General features: G+C 54.6%; 1 protein-coding gene across 1 annotated transcript; it reads right to left on the bottom strand.

The window, feature by feature from the left end:
• Window positions 1–2,241: 2,241 nt before the first annotated feature.
• ALOX15 (arachidonate 15-lipoxygenase) lies at window positions 2,242–11,614 on the bottom strand. Its single transcript, XM_040629899.1, has 14 exons — window positions 9,808–11,614; window positions 8,328–8,532; window positions 7,999–8,080; window positions 7,777–7,899; window positions 7,512–7,615; window positions 7,186–7,346; window positions 6,811–6,954; window positions 5,659–5,868; window positions 4,610–4,696; window positions 4,335–4,504; window positions 4,074–4,195; window positions 3,421–3,521; window positions 3,132–3,299; window positions 2,242–3,021 (listed from the first exon to the last, which is right to left on the bottom strand). The coding sequence occupies exons 1-14, from the start codon at window positions 9,940–9,942 to the stop codon at window positions 2,842–2,844; spliced, it is 1,992 nt and encodes a 663-aa protein (XP_040485833.1). The 5' UTR covers window positions 9,943–11,614; the 3' UTR covers window positions 2,242–2,841.
• Window positions 11,615–18,890: the final 7,276 nt, after the last annotated feature.

Genomic DNA, 18,890 nt, shown 5'->3' with positions numbered 1-18,890 from the left:
CCAGCCTCCCCAGCGGCATTATTTCTGCTGCCGAGACCGTGCCACATGCTCTCGCCAGATCCCCGTACTGAACTCTACCCCACCTCTCAATGTATATTTCCTATTCTTGCTTAAAGCATCAGACCAAGCATCACCCATAGGTCTTTTGCCAAATTAAACAATCCGAGGCAAGAAGCAACTTTGTTCATCTTGGAAAGGAAATGGTTTGGGCTGGTGTGTACCGTGAATTTCTGCTTTAAAATATCCACAAAATGAAGTAATTTCAATACCCACAGACGGTCATATTAAGAAATGAAACTTCTAAGTTTATTTTTCCAAAATTTTCATCAGATACGGAAGTTGGATTTTATTGATTCCTTTGTTGTCACTCGTTAAAATAAGGAAGTTTTTTTGTTTTTGTTTTTGTTTTTCAAGATTTTATTGCTGGGGCAGCTGGGTGGCTCAGTTGGTTAAGTATCTGCCTTTGGCTCTGGTCATGATCCCAGGGTCCGGGATCGAGTCCCGCATCAGGCTCCCTGCTCAGTGGTGAGCCTGTTTCTCCTTCCCCCTCTGCTGCTCCCCCTGCTTGTGCTCTCTCTTGCTTTTTCTCCTGTTCTCTGTCAAATAAATAAATAAAATCTTTTTTTTAGAATTATTTTTAGGGGCGCCTGGGTGGCTCAGTCTTAAAGTTAAGCGTCTGCCTTCGGCTCAGGCCGTGATCCCAGAGTCCTGGGATCGAACCCCACATCAGGCTCCTCTGCTGGGAGCCTGCTTCTTCCTCTCCCACTCCCCCTGCTTGTGTTCCCTCTCTCGCTGGCTGTCTATCTCTGTCAAATAAATAAATAAAAAATCTTTAAAAAAATTCTATAATACAAAGTCAATGTGTTGCATAGAAAATTTGTATTGTATCACTATGGAGTAAACTTGTTGATACATTGATTGACACATTTTTGTCCCCAGTTATTGGAATGTGTTGTCACATTTATAAATATTGAAATAACCTTAAAAGGTGAGGCATCCAATAACATTATTTTACTTAATGGTAGAGTTAATAGTATCTAGATTGTAGGAGAAGACAATCTACAAGTTGTTTACTGTCACTTAAGAACTAGAAATCCACTTCCAATAGGAATTTTGATCTTTAAAGAGCAAGGTTGGGTGAAGAGGGAACATTACTGCACTGGAGATTAAACCCAAAGTTCGAAAAGGTGCAATGGCAAGTACTCACCTAATGAGAGGAAGGACGCATTTTAGACTGGAGTGTAGGATGAGCTTTGTTTTTATTTTATTTTATTTAGGATTTTATTTGTTTATTTGAGATAGAGCAAGAGAGAGAGAGAGATCATGACCAGGGGGAAAGGGAAGAGGGAGAAGCAGACTCCCCATTGAGTAGGGAGCCGGATGTGGGACTCGATTCCAGGACCCTGGGATCAAGACTTGAGCTGAAGGCAGACGCTTCACCGACTGAGCCACCAGGCGCTCGTAAGCTTTGCTTTTAGTTTGAAAATGGTTTTGGAGGTTTTGCTAAGTGTCAGTCCAAAAACTACCTGATGAGAGGGGATATTGAAAGATGACTGTTTGAAGTTGATGAAATGAACAGGATGAAAAGAGAAGATCTCTTTAAAAATTACTCTAGTGTGGGCATTTTAGAACTTGAAAATGGCATGCAGTGGTTGGTAAATTAATAGTACTTGAGTGATGACCGTGTAATTCTCGGCTTTAGATAGCTGGCAGATCTCTCAGAATACATGTGCATTTGATAAAACAGCTGCGAATCGTGACCATTTGAACATGAGTTCTGTCAAGATCCTGTTTGGTCCCTGAATAGGCTTTTTTTGCTTAAGAAGGGTTTTCAAGCTGCTTTGAAGTTTGGCAAAAAAGCGCGCAGGACACCTCGTATTTTATAAGGCAAACGATGCGGAGTGAAATGTATCCTGTCAGTCGGGGGCCACAGGTGAGAAATGACTTGCAATTGAAAAAATGTCTCATTTAGTTCTAAGCAAGGGAAAATGGTCTCTTAACAATACTACGGGGGCACTGATGAGGCCTGTAAGTTAGAAACTAATAGAAGATTCTGTGCACAACTCAAAAAAAATAATAAATAAATAAAAATAAAAGGATTTTATTTATGCATTTATTTATTTGAGAGAGAGAGAGCACGAGCGGGAGGGGGGGTGCAGAGGCAGAGGGAGAAGCAGACTCCCCGCTGAGCAGGGAGCCCGATGCGGGGCTCGATCCCAGGACCCTGGGATCACGACCTGAGCTGAAGGCAGACGCCCAGGCACACCTCTAGCTAATTATTTTAATTTGGACCTTTCCAGCTGGGGAACTGCAATCGGGTTACAGATATGCCCTCCCCCCCACCCCCCCGCTCCCGGTTTTCTTCCATTTATCACTTTCTAAGTGAGCCAGGAGACAAACATCTTGAGAATTGCTGTGTGAATGGTTTGCGTCGGGCTGGGTCTGGCTTCAGGACCCGTCCAGTTAGGAAGATGCGCTACGTTCTTTGCCCAGTATTTGCTTTGGGATAGTTTGTTCTAACTTCTTTTCTTTCGTTGTCTAAATATCTTTTCGTTGCCATTAAACTCGATTTTGTTTCAGAATCATGTTTGGCTCATAAAGGGTGTGGAGTAACATGTATGGACGCCCTGTCCCACTCTTGAAGCAGTTTATATACACGTGGCTGTTATCTGCCCCGGGGGAGACCCGACTGATGAGGGAGGCAGAGGGAAGAGAGGCCAGAGTAAAATGAATCCAGTGTGGGCTCAGACCATGGAAAGGGGACTGTTTGCAGGGTGGGGACTGCGGGCGGTGGGACTGCAGGCACCAAGGGGTGGCGCATGGCTCGGGTGGAAGGCGCGCTCAGATGGCCACGCTGTTTTCCACCAGGCTGGGCAGCAGGTACTCATAGGGCATGTCCAGCTTTGCATTCCGGGTCTCAATTTCCTTCTGGAGGACAGTCAGCTCCTCCCTGAACTTCTGCAGCACGGCCTTGGGTCCAGGACCTGAGAAATACTCCTCCTGGTGCTGGCCCAGAGCCACCTGGGTGGAGAGAGAAAGGCAGCTCAGAGCCTGGGACCCTCAGCGAGGAGAGCCGCAGGCCTGGCTGCAGCAGCCCCTTCCTGGGAGCCCCCGGGGCGCCCCACCCGCACCATTAGAGGCTGGCGTCGGCCCAGCTGCCAGACAATGGACATCTGCAGGGAAGCCTGATGGAAGTTGGGCAGTGTCGCCATCAGTGTCTTCAGTGTCACGTCCTTGGTGGTCGGCGGGGGCATCCTCATGGTGCAGGGCGCGTTAGGGACCCAAGAGTACCAGTCCAGCTAGGGAGGGGCACATATCTCGAGTCAGTGCCTGCGACGCATGGAAAGCCCTTAGCGCAGCTGCACCCAGCGCCGGCCGCCACTGTGGGTGCAAATTCCCAGCTGCCCCCATAGTGAGTACCTGGCCCAGGTGGGTGGAGGAATGCTGGCCGGTACAGGTGAATATGCACATGGTGACAAAGTGGCACATCTGGTCCCGGGTCTGTAAGGAGTTGGGGAAGCCTGCAAGGGGTTCCGGGGAGTTAGCAGAGCCGGGAAAGGACAGGCGTCAGCAGGGACGCCGAGCACTCTCAGAATACGTGGGCGCCGACCGCAGACTGAGTCGGAATGGGGGTGGGGGATCGGCTGGGACAGGCCCACCCAGTGGGGCACTGGTGTGGCTCCGCTGGCCCACAGAGCCAGTCAGTTACCATTCAGGTCTGTAGCAAGCTGGCTGACGTCACCCTGGTAACCACAGTGGGACTATTTACACCGTGGAAATGGGCAAATGCTACAATTTAGGGTTTTGGTTTTTGTGTTTCAGGGAGCTGGTTTTTAAACATTTACGAGCAAGCAGTGGTCCCACTGCGTCTGGGACCTAGAGGGGTTCTCTTAGGGCATAGGATGGGGCTCTGTGTCTAGCGGCTAGGCAAGGAATCTGGGAAGGCCTTTGGGCATTCTCATAGGGTTGGAAATGCTTCTGGAAGATTGCGCAGAAGTTAGAGAGGATTCTGGAGAGGTTCCCAGGGGAACTATCTCGTATGAAAGGTCCCGGGGGGCGGGGGCTAATCTTACCCCGGTCCTGGGCCCCACGCAGCCCGACCTCAGTGATCTCTCGACACCAGGACTGAAGCTCCGAATCATCTCTCACGGCCTCGTCCGTCTTGTAGTGGAGTTGCACCATGGCCTGCACGTAGCTGTCCCGGGGGCCCGCACAGCGGAAGCTCGCTGGCAGCCTCCCGGCCCGGGCCTCCCCCTCCTCCTCCTCACCCCCTGGCCCCCCAGCCGAGACACAGACCTCCGTCCCAGCCTCCGCCCTGCCTTCCCCCTCCTCACCGAGCCAGGATTTCCCACAGCCGCAGGGCATCTTGGGCGTAGAAGGAAGCCTTGACTCCCAGGAGCCCCCGGTCGGCCAGGTCATCAGGGGGGCAGAAGGAGCGATAGGTGAGGAAGGCGCCCGCTCGCTGGAGCAGCTCCACGTGGCCCCCGCCACCTGTGCTCACCACCTGAGGAGCGAAGGCCAGGCAGGCTCAGGCAGATCAGCCCGCCCCGATCCCACGGGCCAGAGCCAGAGGGAGGGGAGCCCTGGGATGCCCCTGCTCCCCTCATACCTGGTCGAAAATTCCCATGTCAGAGACAAGCCCGTTCCTGGCCCGGACGTTAATTTCCAAGGTATAGCGCAGGTGGGGAATGATAAGCTGCAGGGACAAGAGTGGGGAAGGGCAGAGTCGGAAAAGAGCCCGGGAGAGTCCCTCCCTTCGGTGGGGGACGAGGGCGAGGGGGGTGTGGATAGTGGCCCCCCACTGAGAATGCACGGTCAAACTTGCCTGCCTCTGGAACTTCATCTCCTACCCTCTCCCCTTTGTCCATTCCACTCACCTTCTTTCTGTCCTTCAAACAGGCCAAGCTTCTTCCTGCCACAGGACCTTGGCACTAGCTGGTCCCTCTGCCTTAACCATCTCACGCTGGCTCCTTGTAGTCTCATTCTCAAAGGAGCCTTCCCTGACCACCCAGTTTAACTCACTCTCACATCACCTGCCCTGATTCTCTGCATTGCACTTATCACAGCTGATAGGCTCCCATACAGTCGTTATCGCCTGTTAGCCCTTAATGGATATGAAAATCCCCAAAGATCAGGACCTCGCCTGTCTTGCTTCACACCAGCATCTAGAATGGCTCTTGCCCCATGGGAGGGCCCCAAGAAAACAAGTGAGTGGGCGGCTACTCCGTGCCCATCATCTGTAATGAGCCGGGCTGCTACTGTTGTCCTGAGTACCCCCAACTGGTGTGTGGGTTACTAGTTTAGGACTCTTCAGAAAAATACTAGAAATATACTTCATGCTATGTGGATGGTCCTGTCTCGTGGGAATCCTTGTTCACTTGTGTGTACTGTTTATACAGCGTACGTACATCTGTGCTTTATACGTAAAAAGGGTAAGACTTCTCACGCCTCACCCCGCCGAGGACTCATTTTCGCCTCCTTGGGAGGACATGCTGGCCTGTTCGGATGGCACAGCAGCCGGTCTGCCGCTCCCGGCTCACTTGTCTTTCGGGGCTGGCTGTCCCCACCCTGAGTCCCCAGGGAGGGTGCCTCCGGACACCGGGCCGTGCCATGGGGCAGGGAGAGGGGCAGGCCGGAGCAAAGGGAGTAAGGAGCTACCTTGAAGATGGGGTGTATGGACGGAAGGCACCTCATGGTGGCCACAGTGATGACCTCCGCCATCAGGTGTCCCCGCAGCAGGTGAGACTGCAGCTCGTGCATCTGGAAGTCAGCGCTGCGGACCCAGCACTTGGCCAGGAGCCAGGCCATCGGGGGATCCGTGGGCAGGAAGAGCGGTGGCGGGGGGGATCCCACACGTGGCAGCTGGAGCTGGAGCGGGGAGCAGAGAGTGGGGATGAGTGCCAGGCGCCCACAGATCCCCTCACCCCTCCCAGTCGGCTTAGCTTTGCCCACCTGGCGATGGCTGGTCCCTGCAGCCTCTGCTCTTCGCCTGCCTCCCCGACCCGCTCAGCCCAGCCGCCCCGCGTAAGATGCCTGTTGCAGAAACTGCTCCCCCACTGCGACCTCACTTCCCCTTCGGTCCCTGCAGCGTGGGCAAGATTCAAACCCTCTGCTTCCTCCGTCCCACACTCTTGCCACACCGCCTCCATGCGGCTGGCTATGCCCGCGTGCTCAGGTGTCACCGGCCACACGTCACAATCTGGATATTCCCCCATTACCTCAAAGTTGGCCTCCTGATTTTCCTCTTTCTTTGTTGCATTTCTACAGAAGCCTTGCCTGACTCCCCCTTTTCCTCTCTCCCTGACCCCAGGCCAGTTTAATTTTCCTCGGCACCCCACAGCTGTTCCCCACATCGGAGCCCATCACCTGTGCTTTGGACAGTCGCTGAACCCACCACCCTAATCCCAGGATCCAGCGTCCCCCTTCTCGGCCCGTCCTGAAGGCAGGTGCCCATCACAGCAGCCTTCCCCAGCTTCCTGTGTTCGGGCCCCGCAGCCCGTACCGTGTGGCCCCCTCCCTCACACTGTTCCCCAGCGCCCCAGGACGGCTGTCTGCTGAAGATCTAAGTCCTGAGCCTCCTCCAAGGCTCACGCCGCCTCCAGAGGGCCCTCCCAGACTGCTCCGTCCTCAGGGACTTCCTTCGTCCTGGACATTCTTGAGATTCGCCCAGCCCGTCTCTCCAGCCAGACCCCAGCGTTCCTCCTTTCCCATTTCCTCCCCGGTGCCTTAGGCCTCTGCACCGAGCGGGGACTCAGTGAAGCGGGGTGGGGGTGCTGAGTGGGAGTGCAACCACTGGGGAGCAGAACTCACCTGGATGACCATGGGCAAGAGTTTCCCATCAGGCTGCAGTTTGAGCATGACCAGAGGGGCGGCCAGGTGCTGCTGGCTGCACAGGATGACATTGGCCTTGACCCCATCCAGGAGCGAGAAGTCCGCCTCGAACAGCGTGCTTGTCTGCATGGGGGGGGGGGGTTAGAGGGCGAGGGCTGCTATCATTTCGACCCTGTCTCCATCACCCCCTCTCCCTTCCCCCCCAGTTCACTGGTCTCACTCTGGGAGGAAGGCACGTAGCTGCGTTTCTCATGACCACCCCGATGTCTCCTGTCAAATCCCTTCCTGCCGTCCAGCGGGCAGCTGGGCCCCCAGTGGACCCCGCCCCCATCGCACTGCGCGGCCGTTCAGCACCTGCAGCTCCTGCTCCAGCTGGTCCTTCAGCTCCTCCATCCCCGGAGGGAACACCAGGCGGGAAGGAAGACTCGCAGAGCGCCTCAGAAGCACGGGGTTCGTGCCGTTGAGAAACTGGTACCCAAACAAGGCGTCCTCTTTCCAGGAGTCCCGCACCTTCTCTGGGGATGGCAGTTGTAGAGGATGCTATGGGGTCGGATCCCATCCCCGCCTGACCCCAGCCTCCTAGAGGCACCCAGACCTCTGGTCTCCCCGCCCTGGTTCCCTGGATCGGGTGGGGTCTGGGGGTAAGGATCCCGGGAGAAGCACTGGGGTGGGCTACTGACCGGCCAATTTGCTCTGGCCACACCAGAAAATCCGGTTGAAGTCATCCAGATCATTCCAGCAAGTCAGAACATTCAAAGAGTCTTTGATGGCTAGGTCTGCCAGCCTTCAGGGAAGGAGAAGCGGAGAGTTTGAGAGTTACGCTGAGAATCCCACTGATAACCACAGGCACCCACCCCAGGCTGGCCCAGCCCCATGCAGTCCTAAGCCCTGCAGCCTCCCCTGCACCAGAACACCCCCCTAATGCCCGGCCCCCCTTGTTCTCACCCCTTGGCCAGCGAAGCCTCAAAATCAATTTTCTTGTCTTCCAGAAAACGCTCGTCTACGGGGAGGTCACTGATCTTGGCCCCGGCCATATTGAGGATTAGCCCATCCTTCCAGTTACCCCATCTGTGCAGAGAAGTGAAAGCAGATGTGGGTACTAGGAAAGGGTCAGGAGCGCCTGGCCGGTCGGCGGGCGGTTGGGGTTGGGAGGGGTCCGGGGCTGACCGGTAGAGCTTCCTCCTCTCTTCCAGCTCCTGCTCCCTGTGTTGCTTGAACAGGCCTTGAGGGTCGTCTCCCACGGTCCGGCCTAGATGTGGGGAGGAAGGCACGGGCAGCGAGGCCTCTCCTGAATGCCTCTCCCGGTCCCGCCCAGGGCGCCTCCGCAGCCCGCCTTTCCCGCTGGCCCTGACCCTTCAGCATCACCCCCTCCTCCATCCTCCAGGCCAAACTACCTCTTCCACATCCCCCCTCACCTCCAGCCCCCCGGTTCCAGCCCCGCCTCCTGGCTCCGCTCCCCCCACCAGGCCTCCTCCCACTCCCAGCCCCGCGCTCACCGGTGCCCTCGGGGAGGCTCAGAACGCCGCTGCCCTCCACCCAGCGGTAGCAGGGGAACCTGAACTCGTCCCCACTGGCCCCGGGGCCCTGCACCCAGATCCAGTTGCAGAACCAGGCGTCGTCCTGAAGGAAGTGCCGTTTGTGCAGTTTCACGAACAGCAGCGGGCACAGGTACTCCTGCACATCCACCTTGAACTCCGTCTCCTGCGGGCGACAGAAGGGGCTCAGCATCCGCGGGGCGCGCGGCACCGGGCCCTTGGACTGAGCCGCGCTCCCGCGGGACGCCTTCCGTGGGCTTCTGGGAAAGGCACGCGGAAGGAGCCAGGAGAAGGGGGCGCGCACGGGGCAGGTGCGTCGTCGTGAGGCGGGTGCGTCGTCGTGAGGCGGCGGAGGGAACATGGGGAGGTGCACTCCTTCCTTCACTTTTTCCTCCCTTTAGATCTTGCCTGTGCCGAGCGCCGCGCCTGGAGGGAGCGCACGGGTGCGCGGGGAGACGCGGGGCTGAGTAGGCCCCAGGCTGCGGTCGCAGCGCCCTCACCCGCGCCCCCCAGGCTGCGCGCGGACAGCCCACGGCCAGAGCAAGCCTCCCGCAGGACTGGCTGTCTAGGCACCCCTTCTGGAGGCAGCGCTCGGCCTGGCGGCGTGGGAGAGGGAAAGGCGGGGAGGCGTGCCGGGCAGGAGCACGAGGAGCTGGGGCGCAGGGGAGACAGGCGGACAGGCGCGCGACCACATCGTGAAGTCTCGAAGATAAGCCAGGGGCTTGGGATTTGTCCTGAGAACACGCGGGGCACGTTTGAAGCTGGGAATGTTTGGGAGAAATCGCTCCGGCCGCAGAAGGGCTGGGAAAGGCCGCGCGGAAGCGGCGAGGCGGTGGAGAGGGTGAGGGTGACCAGGTTCGAGGGGCCGCGGTGGGCGGGGCGGGGGGTTGACAGAGGACGGAGCTCGGGGTGCGGAGGCCCGAGGGGTCCAGGAGACAGAAAGGACCGCGCCTGGTTCCCGGGTAGAGGCGGAGAGGGGGAGGCGCGGGCGACCGCGGGAGGTGGGGGGCGCGAGGGGAGGGCTGGGAAGCGTCCGTGGGACAGACAGCCGCATCTGGCGGGCTTGGAGAGACCCGGACAGGCGGCGAGAGTTGGGGGGTCGGAGCCGGGGCGAGGAGTGGGTGGATGCAATGGGAGCGAGGAAGTGGGCCGAAACTTCGGTGTTCTCATCTCCGGGCTTCTTCCCCCGACCCTTCCGCCGGCGCCCCCATCCCCACGCGGTGCGGGCGAGAAAGCCTGCGGGTCGGACACCTAGCAACCGCGGAGAAGGCTTGAAAGGGCAGCTTTTGAGAATAGAGTGCACAGGAGGACTGACGGCCCGCGCGATGCAGGGCCCGCGAGTAGCGGGTCCGCTCCGAGGAGGCCGAGCGCAGGAACACGTCCCGAGCGCGCACCGTGTGCGGCGTCCGGGCCGGAGGCTCCCACGCGCCCCGCGGCTCACCTGGCCTCGCGCCGGCCTCAGGCGCGTCCCGATCGCCGCCTCGCCGTGCTGGCCCACCAGCCACAGCTGCACCTGGTTGCTGGAGCCCGCGCACAGCGAGGAGCCGGTGGACACGCGGATGCGGTAGAGACCCATGCTGCCCGAAGACGAACTCTGCGTCTGAGGAGGAGGAAGAGCGGACGCGCTAAATAACCGAGCCCGGGACCCCGCCCCTCGGAGGCCCAGCGGGTCCGCGGGTGTGGTGCCTCCCGGGTCTCCGGGTCTTCGACCGATCCCGCCCGCGGCGGAGCCCAAGAAGGCGGGCCTGGCGGGGGCCCCGGGATGCACACCGTTCTCCCGGTGGGAGGAGAAGGAGGGAAGGGGGAAGCCGATGAGGGAGGATTGGGGCAGAAACCGTGCAGAAGCAGGAATGGACGCCTGGCCCAGCAGACAGATGGAGCGGGTGGCTGGGCGCACGCACTGGCCTCACGAGGGGGCTCACCTCTGTGAGGGTGTTGCTTAAGGTTGCAGGGCAGGGTGGAGAGGGCAAGGAGAGCCGCTCTGCAGGAGCGTGTGAATAAGGTCCGTCATGGCCACTGAATTAACTTGATCGACTTGGAACACTTGGAAGCCCTCCCTGTGCCAAGCGCTGGGGCTCCGTCCTTTCTAGCTTCACGGCCTCTACCTCTCTGCGGCCTGCCTGCGGGATACAAACCCAAGCTTCTTGGCGGTCAAAGCTCTTGCTTATGGGCCTGCCCTCGCGCCTCATCCTGCCGCTGGCTATCCTCCTCTCCCCTCTCTCCCCTTGGGGTGGAGCCCCTGTTTCCCAGAACCCACTCTGTTGTTTGCTTGGCAGTCCTTGTTCCTGGAAAATTCTGTTCTGCCTTCTCATCCCTGGTCCGACCAGTTTTTCAGAGAAGTCCTCCCTGGCGATTCCAGCCCTCCCCGCTTTCCCCCTCCAGAGCTCATCAGATTTCCTCTCTATGCTTTTGCCCTGTGCATGCTTCTGTTATGGCCCACTTGCGAGGACGGGAATTTGTGGGTACGTCCACATCGCCAGCCCTGCTGAGCTGCCCCTCGGTGGGGACCACATTCCCAGCAGGACCGTCTTTACTTCCCCTGGACTGAGGATAGTATCAGGCTTGTGGGGGTCAAGAAGTGTTTGCTGGAACACACTGGAAGATCCATTATAAATAAGTCCTTCCCGGGGGGGGGGGCAAAGGCAGCCGACTCCCACGCTCCATAAACACAGGGAGAGTGAGACCAACCCCAGTGCAGCCTCGGCCTGGAGTACTACACGCCCCGTAAAACAGAGGAGGCAAGAGCAACACGTCTGGAATGCGTATTTTCTTGTTTACTTGTTTGGTGGGAAGGGCTTTTACCTGATCCCAAGTGCAAAAGGTAGAAGGAGCTATGCCCCCCCCCCCGTCTCCCTCTCGACCCCATGCCACCCCGTTTCCCCACCTCCCTCAGTCCCTCGGATGTCTCTCTTTCCGAGGCACGTTCACAAGCAAATACGTGGCTGTCATTTTTGTCCTTTTGCTGCACGTAGTCGCACATGGTACACGCTGTTCCCCGCCTGGCAGCATGAATCAGGAGATCTTCCGTGTCAGGACTTGGCGGCTCCCTCGTGCTTAAGGGTGCTGCTGTGTTGATGTAACCACAGATAGTCTGCCGGCTTGTGTCCGTTGGGCCTTTGGGTTGTTTGCAGTCTTGCAGAAGTATAAGAGAAGTGTTTTCTCCGGAGCCTGGGCGCCAGTCGGTGAAGCGTCTGCCGTTGGCTCGGGTCATGATCCCGGGGTCCTGGGATCGAGCCCCGCGTCAGGCTCCCTGCTCAGCTAGAGTCCGCTTCTCCCTCTGCCTCTGCCTCCCCCTGCTCGTGCTCTGTTTCTCAAATACATAAATAAAAATCTAAAAAAAAAAAGTGTTTCCGGGGCACCTGGGTGGCGCAGTCGTTAAGCGTCTGCCTTCGGCTCAGGGCGTGATCCCGGCGTTATGGGATCGAGCCCCACATCAGGCTCCTCCGCTGGGAGCCTGCTTCTTCCTCTCCCACTCCCCCTGCTTGTGCTCCCTCTCTCGCTGGCTGTCTCTGTCTCTGTCAAATGAATAAATAAAATCTTTTTAAAAAAATAAATAAAATAAATTAAAAAAAAGTGTTTGCTACAAGAGATTACGGGGTATACACATCATCTCTCGAATGTAGGAATATATGTAGTACAAAGTCCTGGAAATGGCATTTCTGGGTCAAAGGCACGTGTGCATTTGTCATATGAAAGTTGCCCCCCCCCGTAGAAGTTGTACCGATTTACACTCCCGTGAGCGAGGTCACCGTGTGTGGAAATGCTCCCTTTCCCTCCGTCTCGCCGCAGCCCACCCGACGGTGACACACGTGCTCCCGTGTGGCTTTAACGTCCGTTTCTCTAGCTCTCAGGGACGTGGGGCGTCTTTCCAAATCGCAGCAGCCATTTATAGTTCCTTCCCTGCGAGCTAGCTGCCCCGTCTTTCTGCTGGAGTTTGGTCTCTTTCTTCTTGACGTGTAAGAACCATTTGTACGTCAAGGAAATTAGCCCTTTTCCGGCTCTGTCGTGACTCAACGGGTCCCAGTCGCAGCACTGGTTTTCTCCTACCCATGCCGACGCCTCGGAGCCCAGATCGTGGCCTAGGATATCATTCTCCACTAACTCCTGGGCTCCGTAGGGGGTACGTGGAGCAGGTCGAATTCACGATATGCCCGGAACAGGCGATTGTTGCTAAAAATTTTTTAAATTAAAGGAAGGGCACTCTCAAGAAAGTCATAGGCGATACTGACAGGGCACGATGTCCAATTAGAGGGGCTCCCACTGGCTATGTTGTGACATTTTCAGGAGCAAAACCTAACTAAATGGGGCCAGTTAAAATAGTAACTATATGGGGCGCCTGGGTGGCACAGCGGGTAAGCGTCTGCCTTCGGCTCAGGGCGTGATCCCGGCGTTCTGGGATCGAGCCCCACGTCAGGCTCTTCCGCTATGAGCCTGCTTCTTCCTCTCCCACTCCCCCTGCTTGTGTTCCCTCTCTCGCTGGCTGTCTCTCTCTCTGTCGAATAAATAAATAAAATCTTTAAAAAAAAATAGTAACTGTATCAGTTAGAATGCTTTCTGTTGCAAGTAACCAGAAAAGTCTATTCAAAATGGCTCAGACAGTAGGGAAAAATTATTATCTCAGAAAATAATGAGTCCGTAGGGTGAGTAGGCTCTACTGTCGTTTAGCTCAGTGGCCACACGGCTCCAGCAAGGAGCCAGGCTTTGGGTTTTCCATCCTTCACGAGTGAGCTCGCCGAAGAGCAACCTCCTTGGCACAATGGCACTGCGACTCCCGCAACCCCGTGCAGACACCACAGCTCACAGTGGGACAAGAAGGACCGTTTCTTCCCGCGCCTCCCTTTTTAAGAGCGGGAGAGGCCAGAGCCCCGACTTCCAGCCGCATGTTCAAGGTAATTCAGAGGTGGGGCCAGCCTGAGTCTGCTCACTAAACAGGACTCACCTCCCAAAACTTCCATGAAGGGTTAAGGAGCTTTCGCTCACCTCCGTCCCCAAGGGTCATTGTGACTATGGGAGCCAAGGACCCAACTTGAAGAAAGCATCTCGCCTCTCGGCCGTTACTGGGAGCCGTGCACAAGTTGGTGTCAGGAAACGTACTCCCACCCTAAGCCCGGGAGCCTGGTGCGGCGGCCGGTGGACAGCTACGAAGAGCTCCAAAACGCACCTCCTGGATTTTCTCCAAGACTTGGTGTTGCTGGCTTTGCTGGCATCGTCGGACTTCTTTTGGCTGGAGGTTCGGAAATAAAGAAGCCGGTGTAGCCACCTGGGTTCCTGGAATGAGCTGTCTGTCTGCATTATCCACAACAAGCCGCTCATTGTCTTCGTCCGGGTCCGTGGGGAGAAAGTGTGTGACTGGGGTTTACGAGGATTCATAGTCGTAGATTTGTGGAAGGAGAACTTGCAGAAGCCAAGAAACGTGAAGACTTCCCCTGGGAATAAGGAGAATGTTCCATGCTCAGCCCATTTTAACCAGTAAACATTGGAAACTCCATGCAGTAAAGAAACGGAGTGCCACGGAAACACGGCAAGAGTGCTGAGGCTGCTTCAGCCAAACGGGCTTGTGTGATGGACCCAAAGAGGGGCCACGACGACCCCCTGGCTGAACACAGGCTCATTGGGGGACCCACCTCCAAATAGCCATAAGCCCTAACTGACCAATGGGCTACTTACAACCAGGCACAGTTACCAAAAAGGGGAGACTTCCATAGGGCCCCATACCTGCTCCCTTCCCCCCTTAAACCAGCCCCCACCCACCGGCTCCTCGCGGACAGTCTCCCCTCTGCTGTCCTGCCCCTGCCCCCTTGCAGTGTATTCGGTCAACTTCTATCGCCTTTGTTCTGCCTCAGGTGAATTCATTCACTGCTCGCACTACAGGCTTCCACCCGATCCTTGCCCCACCGTTGGGGGCCCCCGTCCAATTTAGAGACTCCCCATTTAGGCATTTTGAGAAGTCAGTACTAAATGCAGTAACTTGGCTTTCTTCTCCAGGAAAAACTACACTGTGCTGCTTTGTCGTCTCCGGTGATGCTACAAGTGGACTGATGGGAAATCCTTTCACCTAGAGATACTGTCCAGCCTTAGAACTCCCCATTCTCGTGTCGTTTGTCATGCACGTAACTAAAATGCCAAGTTAAAAAAAAATTAAAAAAGCAAAGCAGGGGAAGCTTTCACGGAAACCATCCAGCAGCCTCTTCTTATCTATTTTGGCCCAAACTGGGCACCAAACCCAAATCCTTCAAGCCGGCAGGGGAGATGGAACCACGCCATCCCCCCGCCTTATCAGGATTTCCCCAAGCCACACAAGGACGCACAAACCCGTGGGCCCCACCAGCAAGTAAACAGGGATAATGGAGTAGGGAGTAGGCACCCAAGGGTGTCTGCTGCAATTAGTTTGGGAAAGACCTAAATTCATAATAACAGTAAAAAGAGAAAAATCACTGTAAACTGTCACCAAAAAGTATAATACAGAAGAGAGGGATTCCATCTGGATTTCTGGAAGTTTTTATAGGTTTTAATAAGAAAGGGAAGGTTACTAGCTGCGAACGTGGGTGCTTCTCCTAAGAATACTTCTGTTTGTAATGAACAGATATATATCCATTCCCGCTGGTAGATAGAAAAGGATTACAAAACAGGCAAGTCTGTGTGAGCCAGAGTCCCGGGAAGAACAGCAGCCATTCCCAGATCAGGGCATGCGCTTCCCGTGACAACGAGGTAGAGAGGAGGTCCAGCCAGTCACCCGGGACCGGTGCTCCTGCTCCACGGTCGGGGAGAAAGGGAGTCCCGAGATGCTGAATGAGCTGACGTCCTCTCGAGAAGCAGGGATGTGCCAACACAACCCTCCCCTCCCCTAGGACATGAGTCCCCCAGATGCCCCCTCGACCATAGTAACACATGACGAGTGCATGCATATTTTTTTAAATAATACTAACAAAACAAGCCAGTATACCCAAATGACAGAACAAGGGTTCCATAACTCTGGCCAAGTGAAACCAAAGGACTACCTCATTTCAGGGAGGAAAAGACAGAGCGAAGAAGCTAACAGGAGGAAGATAAGCCTCAGAGCCCCAGTTCAACAGGCTGAGACCCTCGGTGCTTATGAATGAGGGTCCGAGACAATATTTTTGGGGGGTGCAGGGGTGGGGGCAGGTAACAAGATTCCAGTAACACCAAGGAAACATCAAAAGAAGTATTTTAGCAACTTTAAGAACGTATCTTATTCCTAGAAAAACATGAGAACAAGAGCCAATGAAGTAAGGAATTAAATCCATGATGTTGGGATTTTAAAATAGATTTAAATAGAACGACAGTGAAGTCTTTAATCGTCACCTGTGTGTTTATTTTGCGTACCATTTAAGGTGCATGTGAAAGAATCATGTTAAATATGTCACTGCGGGTTACGTTGTTGAAGGAAATTTAAGTTTGCAACCGGCGTTCAACTTTAACATTCATATTTCAAAGCTCTGTTTGTGGATTATGTTTAATGAAGTTTAGCATTAAATAAAATACACATGTTGGGGGGGTTCTCTCTGTGGACAAAAAAATCCTCAAACTCTGAAAACCCTATCAACAATGAGCATAAGCTCTGTCCAACAATGAGCATTAAAAAAATAAGTGGACGTGGGGCGCCTGGGTGGCTCAGGTCATGATCTCGGGGTCCTGGGATCGAGTCCCGTGTGGGGCTCCCTGCTCAGCGGGGAGTCTGCTTCCCCCTCTCCTTCTGCCCCTCTCCCCCATCATGCTCTCTCTCTCTCTCTCTGTCTCTCAAATGAATAAATAAAATCTTTAAAAAAATTAGCATACACCAAAGCATTAGCAACGATTATTTCTAGGGAGTGGGAGAAGGAAAGGAAGGAACTTACATTTTCCCACACCCTTTGGCATTTTTTTGTTTTTAGAGACCCATCAGTTTTTTTTGCAAAATCTCAAAAACGTAACCTTGAGCAAAATTCAAGGCTATAAATGCTATCGTAAAAGCACGAACTCTGATCAAGTGTGGCTATAAAGGGAAGCCCTGAAACTGAAGTTTAATTTTCTTTGATTAATACAATTCAGAAAAATCAAAATGTAGTCAATGACGTTCATCATCTGTGGAAATGGCACCAACCTAGTAATTTTCTTACAAATTAAAAATGGGGTTGAGGGGCGCCTGGCTGGCCCAGTCGGGAGAGCGTGCGACTCTTCATCTCCGGGTTGTGAGTTCAAGCCCCGCCTTGGGTGTAGAGCTCACTTAAAAAAAAAAAAAGTTAAAGAAGAAATATGGGGTTGAGTTGCGAAGACACCCAATGGTCACTCCCAGCAACTCGTGGTAGATTCAGTGAGCTTACATCGTGATGCAGTTATGACCTGGAGAGGTGAAACCAGGCCGCCTCCCCACCTTGGTGAATAGCGTCTCTATGGAGGTTCTCCTTTGCTGTCCGCCTTTGTGCAGTGAGGGCAGAGGGCAGATGGCTTTCTCTTTAGCTCATGGGTCTGCAGGAGAAGAATTTCCCTGGAGAAGCTATACTTAAGGCAATATTCCTGAGAAATCCTACCCATCCCTGGACCCGACTGAGATGATGAAATTCTGGACTTCACACTGATGCTTAGATTCGACTTTGGGGTGCCTGGAGAGGAGGCAAGTGTGGGGGGTATGCATCATTGGGGGCCGGAGGGCATACATTGGTAGCCAGTCTTCAGAACAGCCCCCAGTGATCCACACACTCCCCGAGTGTCTCAGGGTTGGTCTGCACAACCAACAGAATATGGCGGAAGTGAGGGTGTAGGACTCCTGAAGCCAGGTCCTAAAAGACATCTCTCACTCCATCTCTTTGCCTGTCTCCCCGCCGCCACGCCGTCTCTTAGGCTGCTTTTCTGGGAGAAGTCAGCCACCATGTCATAAGGACAATCCAGAAACTCCATGGAGAGGTCCTCATGGCAAGGTTCTGAGCCCCCTGCCCCGAGCCAGTGAGGAACTGAGGCGCCCAGCCAACAACCGTGTGAGGGAGCCATCTTGGAAGCAGTTCCTCCAGCCCCGCTCAAGCCTCAGAGGACCACAGCCCCAGCCAACATCTTGACCGTAACCTCCGGGTAGACCTGAGCTGGAACCACCAGAGATTCTCAGAAACTGTGTGAGATAATAAATGTTCGTTGCCCCAAGCTCCTGAGTTTTGAGGTAATGGTATTGCAGCAACAAATAACATGTTCCACGTACTTATTTCTGAACCCTCAAACTCATAAGCTTCTGTCGGTCAAAAAACATGCATGAGGAACTTACCACTTACAAAATGAGTCCTCTTTCAGACATTTGTCCCTTATTAGCACCAGATACCAACCTTGCCCATCCAGCTGGCTCCCAGGGAAACTCCAAATGTTGAAAAGGGCAGATTTCACCAAGTCTGCGGAAGCGCTGTTAGAAAACTGGTCTACCAGCAAAGCACTTGACCAACAATGTTGATGTTGCAAGAAGGGCCACGTACCTGGGATAATTCAGACGGGCTGAGCAGGGTTTCCAGGCACCCGGTTCGTAGATGGCACACCAGTGGCAATCAAAGGGACAGGCCTGGACACCCAGCATAGCTCTTCCACGCACGAGACGTCCACCAGTCCTTTCCGTGTGCTCCCCTCTGTCCCCATGTGACAAGAGATGGTGCCCTCAAATTAAGGGCAGAGGGGACCTTGGATGCTGACCCTGCTCGTCTCTGCGGCCCCTCCCAACCCTCATGCATTAGTTTCCCCCATGGCCGTCACCTATGCATGGGAGCCCTTCCCAATCCCTTTGTGTCGGAAATCCAAAACGGAGACTCAAATACAATAGGCCCTCCTGAAATTGTGGATGAAAGGGCCAGGACCATAAAAACACATATGTTAATGTTGTATTTGACAAGTATTATTTCATCCAAGCAGAGCCCAGTGATATAATTTAGTGATTATAAATATTGCTCCCAACAGTCGTGGAGAAGGGTAGAGGGATTTGAGAGGGCAGAGAGATTGCCAAAAGCTCCGGGCGGCATCGTGAGTTTCTTCTGATAAACCTCTGGACCTTCCATTAATACTCTGAAATGCCTGATGTGTTGTAACTTTGAGTGAAGGACCTGGATTCTGCATCTAAGTTTACTGAAGGGCCATCCAGAGACGCCATGTTGGGTGCTGGGATGAGAGGCAAGAAGTCTATGAAGGCCATTAGTCTGAAGACTCCCCCAGAAATTTGGGGGGAACTTTTGGATTTCTCTAGGCCATGAAAATTGGGGGGGGATGGAATAAGAAAATCTCCCTTAGAATGTTAAGGACACAGATGTCCCTAATTGACCATCATGCTACGTTTTGAGGTCCCATCCAGGGTAGTCTGAACAAAGGTGGTATAGCCAGCTTTGGTCCTCACGTTGGTCCTGAGCCAGGAGTGCACCCCCCCACACACAACTGCCAAATCTTAGACTACTGATGCCAGGTCATTTGATGCTAATCCCACACAAGCCTCTATGGTCCTAGGAAATCCACTTCAAAGACAAGGGGAAGTTGTATAAGTGCCCTGACATCAGCCTTAGAGCCTTC

This window comes from Ursus maritimus, unplaced genomic scaffold (genome assembly GCF_017311325.1).
Source record: "Ursus maritimus isolate PB19 unplaced genomic scaffold, ASM1731132v1 scaffold_14, whole genome shotgun sequence".
Classification (NCBI taxonomy): domain Eukaryota; kingdom Metazoa; phylum Chordata; class Mammalia; order Carnivora; family Ursidae; genus Ursus; species Ursus maritimus.
Note: the sequence above shows the minus strand (reverse complement) of the source record. Positions and strands in the feature narration are given on the sequence as shown.

Bases quoted from the DNA above. Each gene is read 5' to 3' on its own strand.
- ALOX15 (XM_040629899.1), bottom strand. From the start codon at position 9,942: ATGGGTCTCTACCGCATCCGCGTGTCCACCGGCTCCTCGCTGTGCGCG. The intron at 6,955-7,185 runs GTGCTGAACGGC...CCCCCCATGCAG, and splicing joins AGCTGGAGCAGGAGCTGCAG to ACAAGCACGCTGTTCGAGGC. The intron at 5,869-6,810 runs GTGAGTTCTGCT...TCCCCGCTCCAG, and splicing joins TCTTGCCCATGGTCATCCAG to CTCCAGCTGCCACGTGTGGG.